The sequence below is a fragment of the Phasianus colchicus genome, chromosome 7, assembly GCF_987193195.1.
Source record: "Phasianus colchicus chromosome 7, bPhaCol1.hap1.1, whole genome shotgun sequence".
NCBI lineage: Eukaryota > Metazoa > Chordata > Aves > Galliformes > Phasianidae > Phasianus > Phasianus colchicus.
Genome location: NC_143442.1, coordinates 18,941,451 through 18,958,476, shown reverse-complemented (window position 1 = coordinate 18,958,476; position 17,026 = coordinate 18,941,451). Strand labels below are relative to the sequence as shown.

Genomic DNA, 17,026 nt, shown 5'->3' with positions numbered 1-17,026 from the left:
GAGCAAATGTTTACTGCTGATTGACAATTAACAATATCTATAATCTAATGTATATTTGCTTAGAGTCTTCCTATGCTGGGGCAAAAGGGATGTCAGGACAAAACAATTAGATATTCAAGTGTTATGGATGTTTCTCTCTGTTAACAGGTTTACAGCGACCAAAGCTATGGTAGTGCTTCATATAACAAGTCAAAGATAAAACTATTGTCTCAGATAAACTATTATTTATTTTTATAGGAATAACACATGAAGTTATCTACTTCCATTTCATAAACAGAGAAGCAGGGATATATCGAGGGAAAATGACATAACAGACATTACCCAGTAACTTAGAGAGAGAATGAGGAATAAAACAATTATTTCAATCCTATAGCATGATGATAAGTCAGTGAGTGCCTAAACATTGTTGATATTTTCCTAATACACAATTATGCATCTCTATCTCGAAGAGCTTATCCCGAGAACACAGCAAGATACGCGTGCACTTGTGTACACTTCTCTACTTTGATGGAACAGAATAAACCACAATGACTTTATTAATCCTTATTTATTGTTACCATATCTTAAACTTTTTTTATAACTCTGCTTATGACTCCCGACCAAGGTTTGCAAATTCTGTTATCCACACCTTACTGTAACTCAATTTACTGCTACATGAGGTACAAGCCTTCAGGAACCAATTACATCTCTTGTGCTTGCAATGTTATTATGCACATGAGGACACTGTTTGAATAACCTGAAAGCATTTCACAGTATTTGTGTAAGTCCAGAAAACAAAACAAACAAAAATAAAACAGGCAAAAATCTGACATCACCTCCTGTGATTTTAAGAAATGCTTCCTTCCAAGATACAACTACATACTGATGGCATTAAGAATGCTCTGGCTCCCAAAATGTGCAGGAAATCAAAATCCATGCATTAAAAAGCAATTGTATTTCACTTCAGAACAAAATAGGAAAGAAAATTTCCACCTTGCTGGAGAAAATTATGTATGAAGCAATGTTCTGATATACTAGTCTCTTCACGTTTTAAGAATTGAGAAACTCACAAAATAGAATTGACAATGTAACACTGGGTATACTTCTAAAAATAAAACTTCATATATCTGCTTCTGTGGCATTTCTATATAACGAAAAGAATATTACTTTTCATTACTATATTACTTAACTATATAACATATAATTGCTAGATCATTTTCATACTATATTAATTAGCTTTAATGACCAAGTATTGTTAGAAACTGGTCAAAACAAACACACTGACTTCATTTATAAAAGGGTTTTGAAGATGTGACAGGACCGTCACAGCTTTCCCTCCTGAGAGTATTAGAAAGATGCATTGCAAATTGGAGCACTGCTACTGAAATTTCAGCTTGGCCCAAGATGATGGCAAAACTAAATGTTTCCAGTCTAAAAGATGTTAACCATAAAAAAAAGAAGCTTTTTCCTCATTATGTGAGTGGAAGAAGCACGTCCTTACTCTTCTGAAATACAGTGCCTGCTTTCATAGAAATAGGACATATCCGCATCTTACTGATAAGAATAGTTCAGGGAAAAATATAGGTGGTGGAAAAGTTTCAAAAAATCTTTTTCATTAAAATAGCAGGAGCAAGTGTCAGTGCTGTTTTTTATTTTAAAAAGATATACCTTACACTAGCATAATTTTTAAATTATTAATTTCCCACTTAAACAAAATAGAGTGTGAAACTCTCTAGAAAGTTACCTAATGGCAAAGGGATATGGCAAAACATTTTATCAGAAAAAAAATCTGATGATGGCAACAAAAGCATACATTTAGCAGGCTATTCTGTGCTCAGCAGAGAGAACCTCAAGTTCTAATGTATGAAGATCTGTGCCAAATTTAAGCTTAACTATACTGTGCTCAATGAAGTTTATAAATTAAGTATGAAAGAAACTGAATTGAGAAGTTTCAGGCCATGACTCCAGAAGTCATGCCAGACAATTCTGCTGAATGGTGACAGCTTCTTTCTACCTCTCCTATTCCTTATTTCTGGTCACCTGAGATAATCCCTTTGCTACTTCAACTAAATTAGCTGAGGAACCCCTCTCTGCAGTCACTAACACAGTAGAAAATCATAAGGAGTTTGTTCCTGGAGCTGCAGCAAAATGGAAGAAGTAAGCCAGTTCTTCCCTTTTTAGTAGCAGTGAACTGCTAGAACAACTCCCCACGTTTCTCCATCAAATCTTTAGAACACAGTTGAGAAATGTGAGCTGCAATCTAAAACTCTTTGCCAAAGAATTTTTGCCAACTCCCCTTTCTGAGTGCTGTAGTTTTCCTTGCTCTTTTGCACCAGCTTCATCACCTCTACAAACCCTCAGTGAGCCAAACAGGCTCACCAAAACAGAAGAAAAGCAGTCCTGATTTTCTTTGGTTTTGCCAGGTTGGCTTTCTCATTTTGTGAACACAGTCAACTCCCTGAGACATCAGACAAGCCCAACGGCTACTGGAAAGTAGGACAAAACAATGACCTGAGCCCATTTGTGGACTCACGCTTGGAGTTAAAATCACTAATGCATTTCAGAACAGATCTTTGGCTACAGTGTCATATAACAATGGGAAGTAAACTCACAGTGCTGATAAAGGTTTCCTTAGGGCAGAAGGAATTGCCTCTTTAACGTAAACTACTACCTTTATAGGATGCTCTAGGCCAAAATGAGCAAGTCAGTGCTAGGAGAGATTCAAATGAGATTAACACAGATCTATGACGCACTCAATACATCCTAAAGCTTCCCGGTAAGTATAATCACTCAGATCTCACACTAAAACATCATAACAGCACTCTGATGCCAGTGCATTGTGGATTGGGAAATAAACCTGTCCAGACTTGTCTGGAAGCTGGAAAGTGGATTAGAGATGCCTTTGTACCTCCTTTCACGGCATTAACTAGATCTTGTGGTTAGGTGGCAATTTAGACCTTTATGCACATATTGTTTTAAATAGTTAATAATAAAATTCTTAAAAGTGCTTTTAGGGGCTGTTTGTCTCTAGTAGCGTGTTGTGAAAAAATTCAAATGAATCATTATACTTCTATTTATATAATTAAGAACAAGTGTGTCAAAGCTAGTAAGCCGACTGGATGCTCAGATTAGACCCAGTTATACGCTTACTGCAACCACACCTTTGCATATAGCATGGCAACGCCACAAAAGTAACTGCCACTTAAACAGCCTGAACATGAACATCACTTGGCAAGGAAAAATGATTATATTCCCTATCCGCTCAAACCTTTCCTCACAGATAATGGTGTGGTTAGAAAAGGTGGATTGCACCAATTTAACTGAAAGATTTTGTCCCTTTTGTACCTGCCATGAGCCACCTCCCCTTCCCAAGCTTAACCAGTTCCCTATACTAGCAGATTAATAATGCATGTGACATTTTCTGCAAGTTTACTACACCAAACCAGGGAGACTCACCAAAGAATCATGTGAATACCAGAGCCCAGATTAGGCAAGGAGTGGTACTGCCCAGCTGAAAGTGAAGCTGAAGAAGTAAGTCAAAGACAAAATATGAGGGGAACCACTCCCGTCAGTGGTAGGGAGCTGTTAAATCAGCTCGGCACATCTGGTCTAACCACATCATAAGCTTCATTTTCATTCTCCTGATTTCATCTAGTACTCATCGGTATTTTTTCCCTCAATATCCCTGCCCCCATCTCCTACACAGATTGTGGAAAAATAACTTGAATTATAGTCAAGCGTAGTCCTTCATTATCTCTAAATCAGTAATACTGAATTTCTAGCCTTCAGTCTTGCTCTCCGCACAATGATCTTAAGTGATGTCCCAAAATAGACATAACTGGGATGGTTCAACTGGAAAGAGAATCCTATAAATAAATTTTTAAAAGCACCACAACTGCTGAGTCAGTAAAGCATCAAAAGATATAGAGTGCTCTGATGTTGGAAGACTTTCATGTGAGACGAAACCCAGACACCTCCTGATCAGTTGTCATCACTGCTGACCCCCTGACTTCCCTCACAGTAGAAGTGCTGTTAACATCAGTGTCCTGATGATTTTCTAGTTTCTGGAAATTTTCAGCATACACTCTGTGAGATCTATGGCTGTATAAATGAAAGAAAATATTCTTTAACTCATCTTTTAATTAACTGATCTGTAGTGTTGCTATGTTTCTAAAAAGGCATCTACTTTTCTTTATCTCTCAGCACCAGAGAATTAATGCACATTTTACTCAAACTGTCATGTGTACACGAATAAACAGAAAAAGAGCATGCACATATACCCAGTGGTATAATAGAAAGGTTTTATTCAGCCTGGGTTTTAATCACTTTGAAGTGGTGATTATACACTCAGATCACTTCAAGAGATCACCAGAAATGATTGCCAGTAAACTTTTTTAAAGCACCACCTGGTCATGTGTTCTTCTGCATATCAGATTCTGCATTGAAAATTATTTTATAAAGGCATTACAGAATTTTTAAGGCTTTTCACTGCTACTATTTTTCCTAGAGGATAAATCTTTCTATTACAGAGATTATGAGATGACTGAGCGTATGCCTCTGGGGAATATTATAATTAGATGGTGATTGATTCTCTTGTAATAATCTTTTGTTTATAGTCCAACATTAACTAGCATGGTAGCAAGTACCTACTTAAAATTTAGAACTTTCCTACTTCTGGGAGTATAAAACTGCTATTTTCGGACCTGCAGTTGAGTGTAGGGCTTTACAACAGAACATTCAGCAACAAGGCAGGTAGCATTACAGAAGTCCAACACTTGTTAACATAAGAAAAAGATTTCAGATGCTTCTAGCCTTCAAAATCCTAATTATTTAAAATTTATTCTTTATTTACTAAATTGCTTCTTAGAATACGGAAAAAAAAAGGTTGATTTTTACTATTGGAAATATTATGAGATTCTGCAAAACAGAACACAGACTTGGTCTTTTGCATGCATATGCTTTTCCAGTCTTACAAAATTTTGCCCCAGTTTGATCAAGTCACTTGAAAAATCAGTACTTCATCATTCAGAACAATATATTGTATATTTCAATGCTGGAGCATACTAAATTTTTGTCCTCACTCTTTGTCTTGATCACAGTGGGCCAGTGCTTCAAAAAAAAAATTAAGGAGCTAGCAATGGAGCTGTAGTATAAAGTTACAGTGATCCAAAAAAATCAGAAAGGCATTCTATTTTCTCCTATTAGGGAAGGCTAAGAGAGCTGGGACTTTTCAGCCTAAGGAAGGCTAACTGCAAACTTCATTAATGAATACGAATACTTGCAGGGAGGGTGGAAAGAAGATGGAGCCAGACTTTTCAGTGGTGCCTAGTGTCAGGGCAAGGGGCAATGAAACCTGAAACACAAGAGGGTCCAGGTGAACACCAGGAAGCACTGCTCTACTATTAGGATGGCACAGGCTTCCCAGAGAAGTTGTGCAGTCTCCATTCTTGGGGATGTTCAAAAACTTTCTGGACACAATGCTGGGCACCCTCCCTGTCTGTGCACCCCTGCTTGAGCATGGGTTGAATCCAGAGGTTCCTTCCAACTTTAACCATTCTGTGATTTTATGATTCTTTAATAATAGTTCTACGATATATTGGCTTCAAAGTGAAGGTAAAAGATTTCTCTAGCTACCTGATCTTGCATCTGCCTCTTAGTACTCAGCATAATTCAGAGGCATAGTGAAAAGCAAAACAAAAGACCAGGAAAGAATACGGTGGGGACAAAGTATGCTGAGAGTAGGGGTTTAAGAGTAGAGGAGAGACTATAACAGAGCTCATAAAGGTGAAATTCTCACTTTATTAGTGATGAGAAATAAGTTGTCTGTGAGCTACATGACTAGTTTATGGACAGACTTGAGGAAATAAATGCTGGCTTGATCTTGACTCTTTCTCATCCTACATTGCACAGCCAGATACCAGAGTAATTTGTTGAAATACACTTTGAGTTCCTTATAGTACAAGGATCATTTACACACTGTATCTTTTATTTGGTCAACAGCTGGGAAAACTCCAAAACTTTCTGTGCCATTCAAGCCACAGCTGTAAGTAATCTGACCACAAGGAAGGCCTGCTCCGGGGAAAGACGCGGCAGGAACATACAATGAATGCTGGCATAGCACCCTTACATAATCTCTGATACGCTTTTTTGAGGGAGAGGAGGAACAGAAGTCAGCTTCACCTTGAAACTCTACTTACAGCTACTCTATTATTCTAACTTGCACATTTTTGTTTGTGCTTTTAGCATTTAAGCTACAGAGTCTAATCACATATAAGCATATACATGTTTATGACTTGTGAATCACGACATTTAATATTCTCCATCAACATTAGTACGTGTTTGTTTATAATAATAAGCTAGAGCTTATCTCATGGTAGACAAATTTCATATTGCAGAATGATTGCTGAGCTTGGGAAGGTGTGCTCATTTGCATTTAATTCTTTCTAAAGGCAGTGAAATCCTGCCACCCTCTGGACAACAGCTAAACTAAGACATACATTATCAGCCTCAAAAGTAAAAACAAACCAAAAAAAATCATATTCATTGTTTTTTAACATAGTTAAATTAATTGCTAGACTGAATGAAAAATAGCAGTTGTTATGAAACTACAAGCAAAACAATATTTTAAGTACTGAATAACCTACTTAGCATTAGTGTCTAATCAAAAGGAAATCTATTCTTAACATTTTCTAACAGCAACTTCATTGTTCACCATGTACCAAAATAGAAGTTTCTTCATACCAAAAGATAAAAAGACTTCCATAGACCAGAACATTTTGGAATTTCAAGCGTTTCTGAGATTAAGTCAGGAGCAGATACATATAAAATAAGAGTTCAGGAGGAGAAAGAAGGTTAAAAAGTTTGTATTTTTAGCTTGTTGCTTTAAAATCTAGCAATATGAAAGCATATTTCTTGCATTCACATGGCATACCACACCTTTGGCTAATGATATTATTAGTCAATGCATTAATAAGATCATTTGAAACAGTAAATATCTGTTTGGGAAGGAAGGCTGTTGCATATGTGTTGTACAGTACCTTGTTTTTGCTACAGAGCCTAGTCGCTGCTGTTCTTGGATAAGCTCAGCCAACTGTTTTTGCAGAGACATATCTTTACCATGCACTTGTTTAATAAATGGATGCTCCAAAAGGTGGGTGACTGTAGGACGTTTTTCGAAATCCTTGATAAGACACCTAAGACAGAAATAGCGGTCTCATGCAATTATGTTATTTCATTACACCATGACTTGAGTTGGTTTACTTCACATAGTTGTTATTGCACAGTTTGTTTTGTTTTTTCCACAAATTCCTTAGTACGCAGAGTTCCTGGGTATGCAGAGAAAATTTTCTTCTCACATTGGAATAAAGCTGACATTAATACTTAACTAAGTAAATTCATCCTGCAACTATATTACTTATAAAGGTTATGAATCTTAGATTATTTCAGTCTTTTTTTGGAAAACTGCAACTAGCTTACTATGAAAAATTGACATTGTAATTGCTGCACAGTTAATAGACACCAAACATAACCAAAGATGAATAGACAATATTTCATTCACTTTAATTTTCTACCTACTCTCCAGTGAGCATTTTGACCAAGAACCTAAGGACACAGCCTAATAAAATTTAAAGCAAAACTTGCAATACATCAGATAGAGCTCCTATACTGTGATTCTAAGTTGTTAGCATAAGAATCATAGAAAATTCAGCAAACCTTCATAATTCAAAAGGGAACAGAAATGAGTGTCAGATTTAAATGCTGGTCAGGGTACCAAAGTTCAGTCTGTGATAGAAACAGGTGATCAAGTAGTAGAGAGCTGTATCCTATTAGATTAGCATAAAGTGTAATGTTAATTTCTATAATAAAGATTTAAAACTGAGGAGGTCATGATTAAACTAGAATTCTCTTCTGTACAGTAAAGTTTAAATAATACAGTCCAAACAGAAAAATGATCAGATTGCTTTAAAGTACCCTTTAATTCTTCTTTATATGAAAGTTACATTCTGTTTATCTCAGTTACATAAAAAAACATTTATAGTAATGTGAGAAAGAAAACCTGCAATTCCATATTCATTTCAGTGAATCGTAGTCCAAGATGAGTTTAATTGATGAGATACATTCATACTATATACTTCAAAATTACATTTCATATTTGCTGCTATTAAGTGTCACATCTGAAGTACTTCCTTATCAGGGGCAAATATAACAAATAAACATTATCTTTTCACCCCCAAATTCAATGAAACTTTAATACCTTTTAGAACAACTGATATTCTAGAAGCATCAATGCAATTATAAAAAAAAAAAAATCAATAATATTTAATATATGCACATTAACTAATTCTAAACATTATCAAATACATCAGAAAATGAATAAAATTTAGCCTCACCTCAAATACTTTACTGAAGTCTAAGTCAGGTCTGAAAATGATCCTGAAATGTCTTTGGACATAAATTTAATATTTTAGTTTCCTGAAAAACTTTTTCTCAGTCTCTTCTTGCTACATCTAGTCCAGAAAAGACAGTCTCTAAAATCTGCTGCCAGTTTAACTGTTTTGGTGGGTTTTGCTGTCAGACAGAACTAAGGCCTCCTGATAGAAAGGCTACCAACAAAACTGTGTTATCTCCTTCCTTCAGAGTACAAAGCTATAAATACAGCTCCTGTCCTCCCATGAAGAAAGATCCATCATTGGCCTTTAACAGGTTCAGACATCCCCACCACACACTCCTTTCCTGCTGTTATCCATGGTTTTTTGTCAGTACACCCACACAGACTATACAGTCCATGCCAATCCTGGTTATATTTATGTGCTTTCTGTGCAAAATGAAAAAAGCATCTAAAAGGAAGATACCATTAATCAGATAGGCAGAAGAAAAGAAAATGCAAAACTATACAAAAATCACGACTTAATGGCAAGTATTTGACATGCATATGTCAGTCTGAAAAGCTCACAGGCTCTTGCTTTTTACTAACAGCATCTAGAAATTCACATCATGTATTTTATATTGCTAATATATAAATACTCCTGTTTCATTTGAATACATCTGAAATATTAAAGTAATATAATTGAATTCAAGGGAAGACATGGCTGGAGTTACTTTTTAGATAGTAACAATATGTTAGATTAAATGAAATCTCCTTACGAAATTACATGGTTCCACATAGAACCATTCACAAGAAATGCTAAAATCTTCTACCCTGTGTTATGCAGTTATTACAGTAAGTTCTGCTCTGAGCTTTGGTCCAATGCACCTCCAAAGATACCCTATGGACAAGATCCAGAAGTGGCAAGAAAAATTTTTTCCATATAGGACATGAAACATCCAAATATCCAAGATACTGCATTCATAGAAGTTTTTGGAGAGGAAGGGAAATATTTTAGGGAAATAAGTTCTTAGCTTCTGCATTGTGTGCCTGAAATCCTAGCTCTCTGAGTCTGACAAACATTTTAATGAGTACAAATAAGTTCTGTCAGTGAAAACATCTTGAAGGCTACATGAGGGATTGATTACCTTTGCTTCTGTTGCATATTCTTGTCACGTCCCTGTCTTCTGCAACTACTTTTTATATATTTTTTCATCTATATGCAGATTTTATTTTTTGGTAGCAGGATATTTTTGCAATCTGTGGCCACTTAGGAATTCACTTGAAACACAAGTGAAACTTCAAGAATGTATAAGATGACTAAGCTAGCAACACAAAAGACAAATAACTGTGATTCCGGGATCAATGTCTCCATTTGAAGCTCAGATTGTGCAAAGCTTGTGCCTTTATCAGAAAAAGTAGGCCCTCTCTAATGATTGTTGGGATGCCACAACAAAGCAAAGAGCTAGTAAATAACATCTAACTATTCTTGGGCCACCACTTATGAGTTGGTGAAAAAGGGAACATCAGGCTCACTGCAGGTATTCCATGAGGGATCATCTACACTGGAAACGATTTACTACAGAAAACATTAATGCAGGATAGCATATTGATCGCTTTGATGTTAAAGCCTTCATGAAGGTGACTTATTACAGCACTTTCTACATGCCTGAAACAGAACTATGTGAAAAAATTAATCACATGGGTACACGGGTGCTTGCATTCACAGTTGTCGTAACTAATCAGTACATCCAAACAAGAAACATATTCTTCATAAAGTACAGAAAAAAGAAATCAAGAAGTAATACGTAACTTTGAAACCTAACGTTATTAACATTTTAGAGGAAGAGTACAGTAACTGAGCAGCTTTTATAATGTCACTTACCAGAAAATATTATTATTCAGCATGGCCAAAGAAGTCTCAGTGTGCATTGTATGTGTAAATATTAAGAAATAACATCACTGGAGGATTTGCTTCTAAAGAAAGGAGAAAAACTGTAGTATCTTCAGATATTCATCTGGACCTGATAAATTCATTTAAGACCAATTTTGAGAGTGCCTAAGCTAGCTGTCCAACATCAAACATATTGCAATTATATATAAAACAAAAAAAAATGTGGTGCACCTGCAATTTAAGTAAATTTATTTTGGCCATGGAAATTATATAATATAAAACATACATGGTAAGACTTCCTCACATGGAGCAAATTGAATAGAAAATGTACTGCAATATGAGTTTCACATAAGGTATAATGAAAATATGATCAGAGGTGGTTTGCAATTTTTTGGATCTAAAATAATGTGCAGTGCTAATACAAAGAGACTGAAAAGGAAACAAACACTGTACATGTTGTTGGTTCTGATGAAAGCTAATTCATTACCTAATTTGAAATTCTAGTATCTTCCATCATGCTTTCTTAGCTGAAAATTAATTTTCAGAATTCATTAGTGTCACTACATTAAACATAGGTTGCAGCCATTTGCTGCAATCTCACATCCAGGCTCCTAAGCACCGTTTCCATTCTGCCACAATTACAGGCAAAGATGAAGCATTTATTAGCTAGTGATAAAAGCAGACTCCCATACATGCAGGCCTGTCTGAAACAGCCTCTAAAAATTCACTAGCTGCTTGCACTTGGATGATAACATTGTTGGAACTGCTATATCTCAACAATGTAAATTGCCATTTCGCAAGTAGAAAATCAGATGACTGAAAAGGGAGCAATTTTATCAGCATTCATGAGCTAATATTTACTAATGAATAAATGGAAAGAAATAGATTCCTTAAGAAATGCAATGGTGGTCTAAATCTCCTGTGTGCTTAGAAACAGAAAACAATTACTAATGTCATTCATTACTGCAGCAGTAGAAGAGCAGCAGCAGAAGGGTTTTTAAAAAAATTTCTTTCAATCAGATACATTATGATTCATTTGGCCACAGATATTTTCTTCATGAAGAACACAAGAAGCTACAACTCTTATAGCTCAGGTACTTTATAGTAGTTCTCTAGCATATTGCTTCCTTCAGTTTTTACATTTTAAAAATGCTACATTTTCTGAAGATTTCTCAATTGCTACCAGTGGGTTGCTGACACTTGGTTTGTCTCATGAGCCAAAGTGCCAGTGAGACATCTAGTCACTGTTTATCATCAGCATGCACAGAAGGTGAATATGTTATTTGGAAGAAATGATTATTGTGTATCATATTTGTATTAGGCAGGGAACACACAGCCTCTGGGCAAAAGAGAGAGAGCCTCCAATCCGTTCAGCAATTGTTTTGACATGCTTCTCTTTGCCACTCTTCTGGCCCCATCCCTCTGCCACACTCCTCCCACCATCCATTTGCTCTTCACACAGCTCTCTGTCACTCTCCCCTGCCTTCCAAATGCTTCCCTTCTTGCACAAGTACCTGCTGCTCTCTTTGATGCCTACCAATGAGGAAGCTTTCAAAGGTCTTAAACAGGACTTCAGGTCTTCCTGAGGTGCTGAGACCCTCTCCTACCAAATACAGATAAAATAGTTACCAGGTTTCCCCAAAGGAAGAGATGGATTAGCTGGGAATCTAAAGAAGAGATTTCCCAAAGGAAAAAGCAGAAAGAATTAGATCATATTTTTGTGACTCTTTCTCTATATGGGAAAAAAGAAGGTTGTTAGGTTCTAAGATTTTATTTTTTCCTTTCCTGTATTTTCCCATTAGAAGGTTGTTCTAAAGTGGAAGATCAATGAAATCAAGAAGATAACCCAAATTGGACTGCGCTCCTGCCTAGAAAACCAGACAAGCAGACACTAAGTAAGAAACTTTCCAGTCTTTTCACTGTCCTATAGATGTTCCAAACCAAGTAACTTATATGAGAGATAAAGAGGCAGAAAATTTTCACTTTCTTCCCTACAGAATTTTTTTTTGTTGTTATTTTGCTGTTTTAAGAAAAAAAATATTGTTTTTGAAGAAGTTGCTCATTATGCGATATCTATCCTCAGTGAATACAAAGTGAAGAATTTGTTTTATCCTTTAAAAGATATTGTCTAATCATTGCAGTGCCAAATTTCAGAAGTTGGGTTGGGGTGGGATATTTGTTCTTAACTGTAGCTTTTCCACAAGCAATATGCAGGAAAGGACTTTAATTCAGTGAACCACTTCCTCCTTCTACGTTAAAGATATGTATTTCTTTGCCTTTGCACATAAAAGGACAGCAAATGTGTCTTACACTGTGCATGGAAGACAAACATGGTGCCAATACATACTGATTCCCTTCACACTATGGGACTTCTTAATTAAGTTCATAATAAAACAGGTTCAGTTGAACTGTATTGAAAAGAACATGTAGGAAATGAATTCTAGTCAAAGTGGATATCGCTAACATGAGCTTTTCACAGGACAGAATTTGGACAGCTAAACCAGAGCTGAGTCAGTAGAGGAAATGACCAGAAGTGATTGTGGGTAAGGGCTTCTCCATGAACTCTCATGGATAGTGTAAAACAAGACAAAAACTATCAACAGAGCTTGCACATCTGGAATAAGTATTGAATGTTTAAGCAGAGAAAAATGACAATTATTTGAGGATTACTACTACCACTGTATTGATTGCTGACTACTATTAAATTATTGTTCATATAGGTCATGGTATTATTCCTGAGGATTTACTGATGTGTTCGGTTTTGCTACCTGTTGTATGCAGCCTCTCTCCTAGAGAAAATGCATAGACATTTATGTCATGTTATGTCTGAACAATGCTGCTCATGTAAAATTAAACAATGGCATGTTGGTGTGATAGAACATGCTCTTATCTGTGTACACAACAGACCTCATTCTCCAGTACTATTAATCAAGTGTTTTATTTGTACAGACTTTTAATGTCCAAAGCTATTTACTGTCATAAAAATGAGCATTTAGGGATACTGTAGCATGTACTCATTGCTATGATGGTGCATTATATTCAAGATTAGTCTCCTTAGACACGCTTAATCCTTTCTAGGAAAGGAAACAAAAGAAGAGAACTCAGCATCTCTAAAGAAAATAATTATTATTGCATAAGAACTTTTCAAATCAAGCCAGTAGCACCCTGGTTGTTTTTAACTGACTAAAATGTTCTGCTTCTATCCAGCACACTAACTGCGCCTCCTATCTCTGTACCATATGCAGCTGTAGCAAACACGAATCAGTCACATGCAGGAGAGAGGTGGAGGAGAGCAGCCATTGCCTGTGTTACATTCTGAATGATGAAGGGATGCGTCTGCTGCCCTAAAGCCTCCTAGGAATGGGTCTGCCCACCCCCCACTGCTGCAGGTCACTCATTTGCAAAAAATGATCTAAAAACTGGTGACAGCTCTGCCAACAGCATTTCTGGTTTTGGTCCTAATTCAGCAGGACACACAAGATACAAATAACCTTATCTTCAGAACTATATATAGCTGCCTCTCTGGAAAAACGGAATGCTGGCTCTGAGGATATGTTATAAGCTAAACAGATCTCCTGTCATGAATGAGCATACCATGATAAATAACAAGGATTTTGTTCTTCCTTCGCTGCTAGGATGAAAGACTGAATTTATGACAAAGTAGTCAATTACCACATGCATAACATAAATTCTGATGCTCAGAACATGTTTATATCTTTATTGATCTGCTTTTTGGTAGCAAATGTCATAAATAACTAATCTTACCTAGCAATGAGACCAACACTTAATACTGAAATGTCACCAGCACCTGTTTTCTAAACAAATCTTATTTCCATTTCATTTTTAACATGAAGCACCATAGAGTGTAATTTAGAACACACACTTGAAACCTATGAAAGGTTCGCTCAACTTTGAAATTGTAAAATCAAGTGTAGCAAATAGATTTCTCTCTCTTCTACAGATTCAACTACAACAGTTTTCCCAGCCTCCTTTGGGCTGAGTAGACATGGCAGTTTGTTCTGGCTCATATATGTGGTTCAGGAAGAAAAAATGGGAAACCATGCAGTGGCGCCTCCCTCAGTTCTTGTAATGGGTCAAACTTTGCTCTAGTTGAAGCTTTATTAGAAACACCTGAAATTCCATGAGAACAATTCTAGCAAGCATATAAAAAATGTTCAAACACATTGATTTACTGTACAGTGAAATCAGGGTTTTTCTAGCCTTTTACCAGGAACGAGTCTACTCTATTTCTTTGACCTGTCTTTGCACACCTGGGAACACCAAAAGCTTTTACAATTGAAGCTTTTTTTATTACAAACAGTACATTTTGCATTTTGTATCAAACATTCTCCCTTAGGTCAAATCTCCTTTTGTAATGACAGCATGCAGCTGGATTGAGGCAGATGGAGCATATTCTAGATAGGGAAAGCATACTCAAGGTGCTGACAGCAAATTTCTGTTACATCCCCTATCATAGCAGAAAGAAGAAAAGAACAGAGGCAAAGCATTCAGTGCAATCTTTCCCATTTTCCAGTAAACCTAAGGACAGCCACTGAAATAGCAATCATAGATACACTATGTCAATCACAGAAGAATTGAGAAAAGTCTTCTCTCTTACACACCATTAAACTGACCATTTGATGCCCTCTTCTACAAAGGTGGAAACTTCAACTGTGGCAACAGTGATGTGCCTCCACAATAGCTAGCTAGCAAGCAATCACTTGGGCAGACGAGACCAGATTAGTTCTACGAGTTGGGGGTCCACAGGCAACAGCAACATTCTTACCACTCCTGTGTGTCAGACCTGATCTGGGTGCCATTGCCCACAAGACGACAGCTGACATATCTTTTCTCTCTGAAGCTTGCCTTCATCTATCAGTACATTGGACTGCTCCATGCTCAGCTATGCTTCTGATTACTGAGTGCCTTTGAGCAAGACATCCTTTTTTTCCAGCTGTAGAACTAGGAATTAAACTTTTTTCTTCATTATGCAAGTACAGCTTAGAGGAATGAAGTATTACTATTCTCCTGCTGCTTAATTAGTCCAATGTGAAGGAACTATTATCAGACAAACTGGGGATTATTATTTGTTTTGTGTTTTTTTACAAGTCAAATTCTTACTGCTTATCATGTTTCCACACTTTTGCCTTTCATACCATTAAAAGCACATTCCAAACAAACGTGGATTGTCTTGAACAGATGTGAAACTCTTTCTTTGACAACAAGACTAGTTTAACTAGAAGGGATAAGTTCACCCCTGAAAAAAAAACTACTATAAAATTAGCACAGACATATTCTACTTTCGTTCCTCATTGGAATCAGTCAAGAAAAAAACTGGAGCAGTTAGGGTAAAATTTGGGCTAAAAGTTCTAAACATTTTCAGAAAGGAGTACAGTAGAAAGTACCAATCAGAGACAAAAAGAAATGGCAACAGTTGGTGGTGATGAATTGGGGTTTTTTTGTTTTGTTTTTGTTTTTGTTTTGGTGTTTTTTTTTCAGAATCATAGGCAAATGACAACAAATGAGTGGTTGAAAAATGAGCTTTTACCAAAGTGGGCAGAAACTGTGAGATCATGGAAAGAGGACCCTGGATGCAAGGAAAAGCTAGGCAAAAGATTGACAGATTAGATACTAAATGCAGATTCTGAGATGTTGCTCAGCTATAAAACACAAGCAGGATTTTGGCACTTAGTTACAAAGAAGCTTAAAGAAAAGAGTAAGGAAAGTATCTCATCAGACAACTATTTCACACACTGTCTTTGATTCTACAATCTCTTCTCTAGCATACTATTTCTAAAATTGCTAATACTCCCCAAATAGATTTGTCACTCTAGCACAGATACACACCTTTCTTCCTACACTATCCTTAGTAAGTAAACTGTTGGTTGTTTTTTTTGTTTGTTTGTTTGTTTTTTACAGGTGGGAATAGCAAGCCAATGAACAAACGAAAGAAAATGAGAACCACCACCATTCATTGCTAATGATAAGGAACTCAGCAATCTACTGAGAGAAAGATCTATATACTATGACATTCATAGGATCTAGCACTATTCTTTACAGAGTCTGGGTTTCAAACTTCCATAGGAATTTCTCACTTCTATCTAAAATTGTGGCTTTTTCCTAAAACTGCTCATTAATAAACTAAAAATAATTGTATCCATTATATATGACCATTCATCTGTAGAAAAATGTCTCATACAATACCCAAAAGTATTGGAGTTCTTTTGTCAGGTACTACAATTTAGCATTTCAAATGAATCTTTATATGGATTCTCAAAGACTATAGTCATGAATAAAATGGAAAATTTACAGATTTGGTGGCAACCTTATAGCACAGCAATTTGCATCTTTCTCTCATTTGCAAACTTCTTGGTCTTTCTAACACTGTGAAATTAATGAATTATGTCAACTACATATCATGCTCTCAGTGACAGAAACAGTAAAATTGTCTTTATGTAATAGAAACAGAATGTCACTAAACAACTGCTTAGACTGAAAAAATTGATATGCATTCAGAGCACTTACAAACTATATACTCTGTATGATTTCTTAATTGAATCACTCTGATTCAACAACATGAAATGCAGCTTGTAAGGCTTTTTAAAAATGAGTGCAAAAATTAAGAATATTGAGACTGAAAATTAAATTTATATTGTATTTACAATATCAGTGCTGAAATAAACTTTACTTTCTGATGATAAATGATGACCATAAATCCTGTAATTTCACATTGTGACTTTTCTGCTTCCTGAATTCCTTAATTCTTGAAGTCCTTGCAGTTCATGAAA

General features: G+C 36.1%; 1 protein-coding gene across 8 annotated transcripts in view; it reads right to left on the bottom strand.

The window, feature by feature from the left end:
* Window positions 1–17,026, bottom strand: part of MYO3B (myosin IIIB) — a 193,097-nt gene that overhangs the window by 106,354 nt on the left and 69,717 nt on the right. For all 8 annotated transcript variants that reach the window (XR_016468258.1, XM_090143988.1, XM_090143985.1 and 5 more), the window contains one exon: window positions 7,017–7,172. Coding sequence is in view for 7 of the 8 variants with exons in the window: in XM_090143988.1 (XP_090000114.1) it covers window positions 7,017–7,172 (156 nt within the window). In the remaining variant the exon portion in view is untranslated. The remainder of the gene's footprint in view (window positions 1–7,016; window positions 7,173–17,026) is intronic.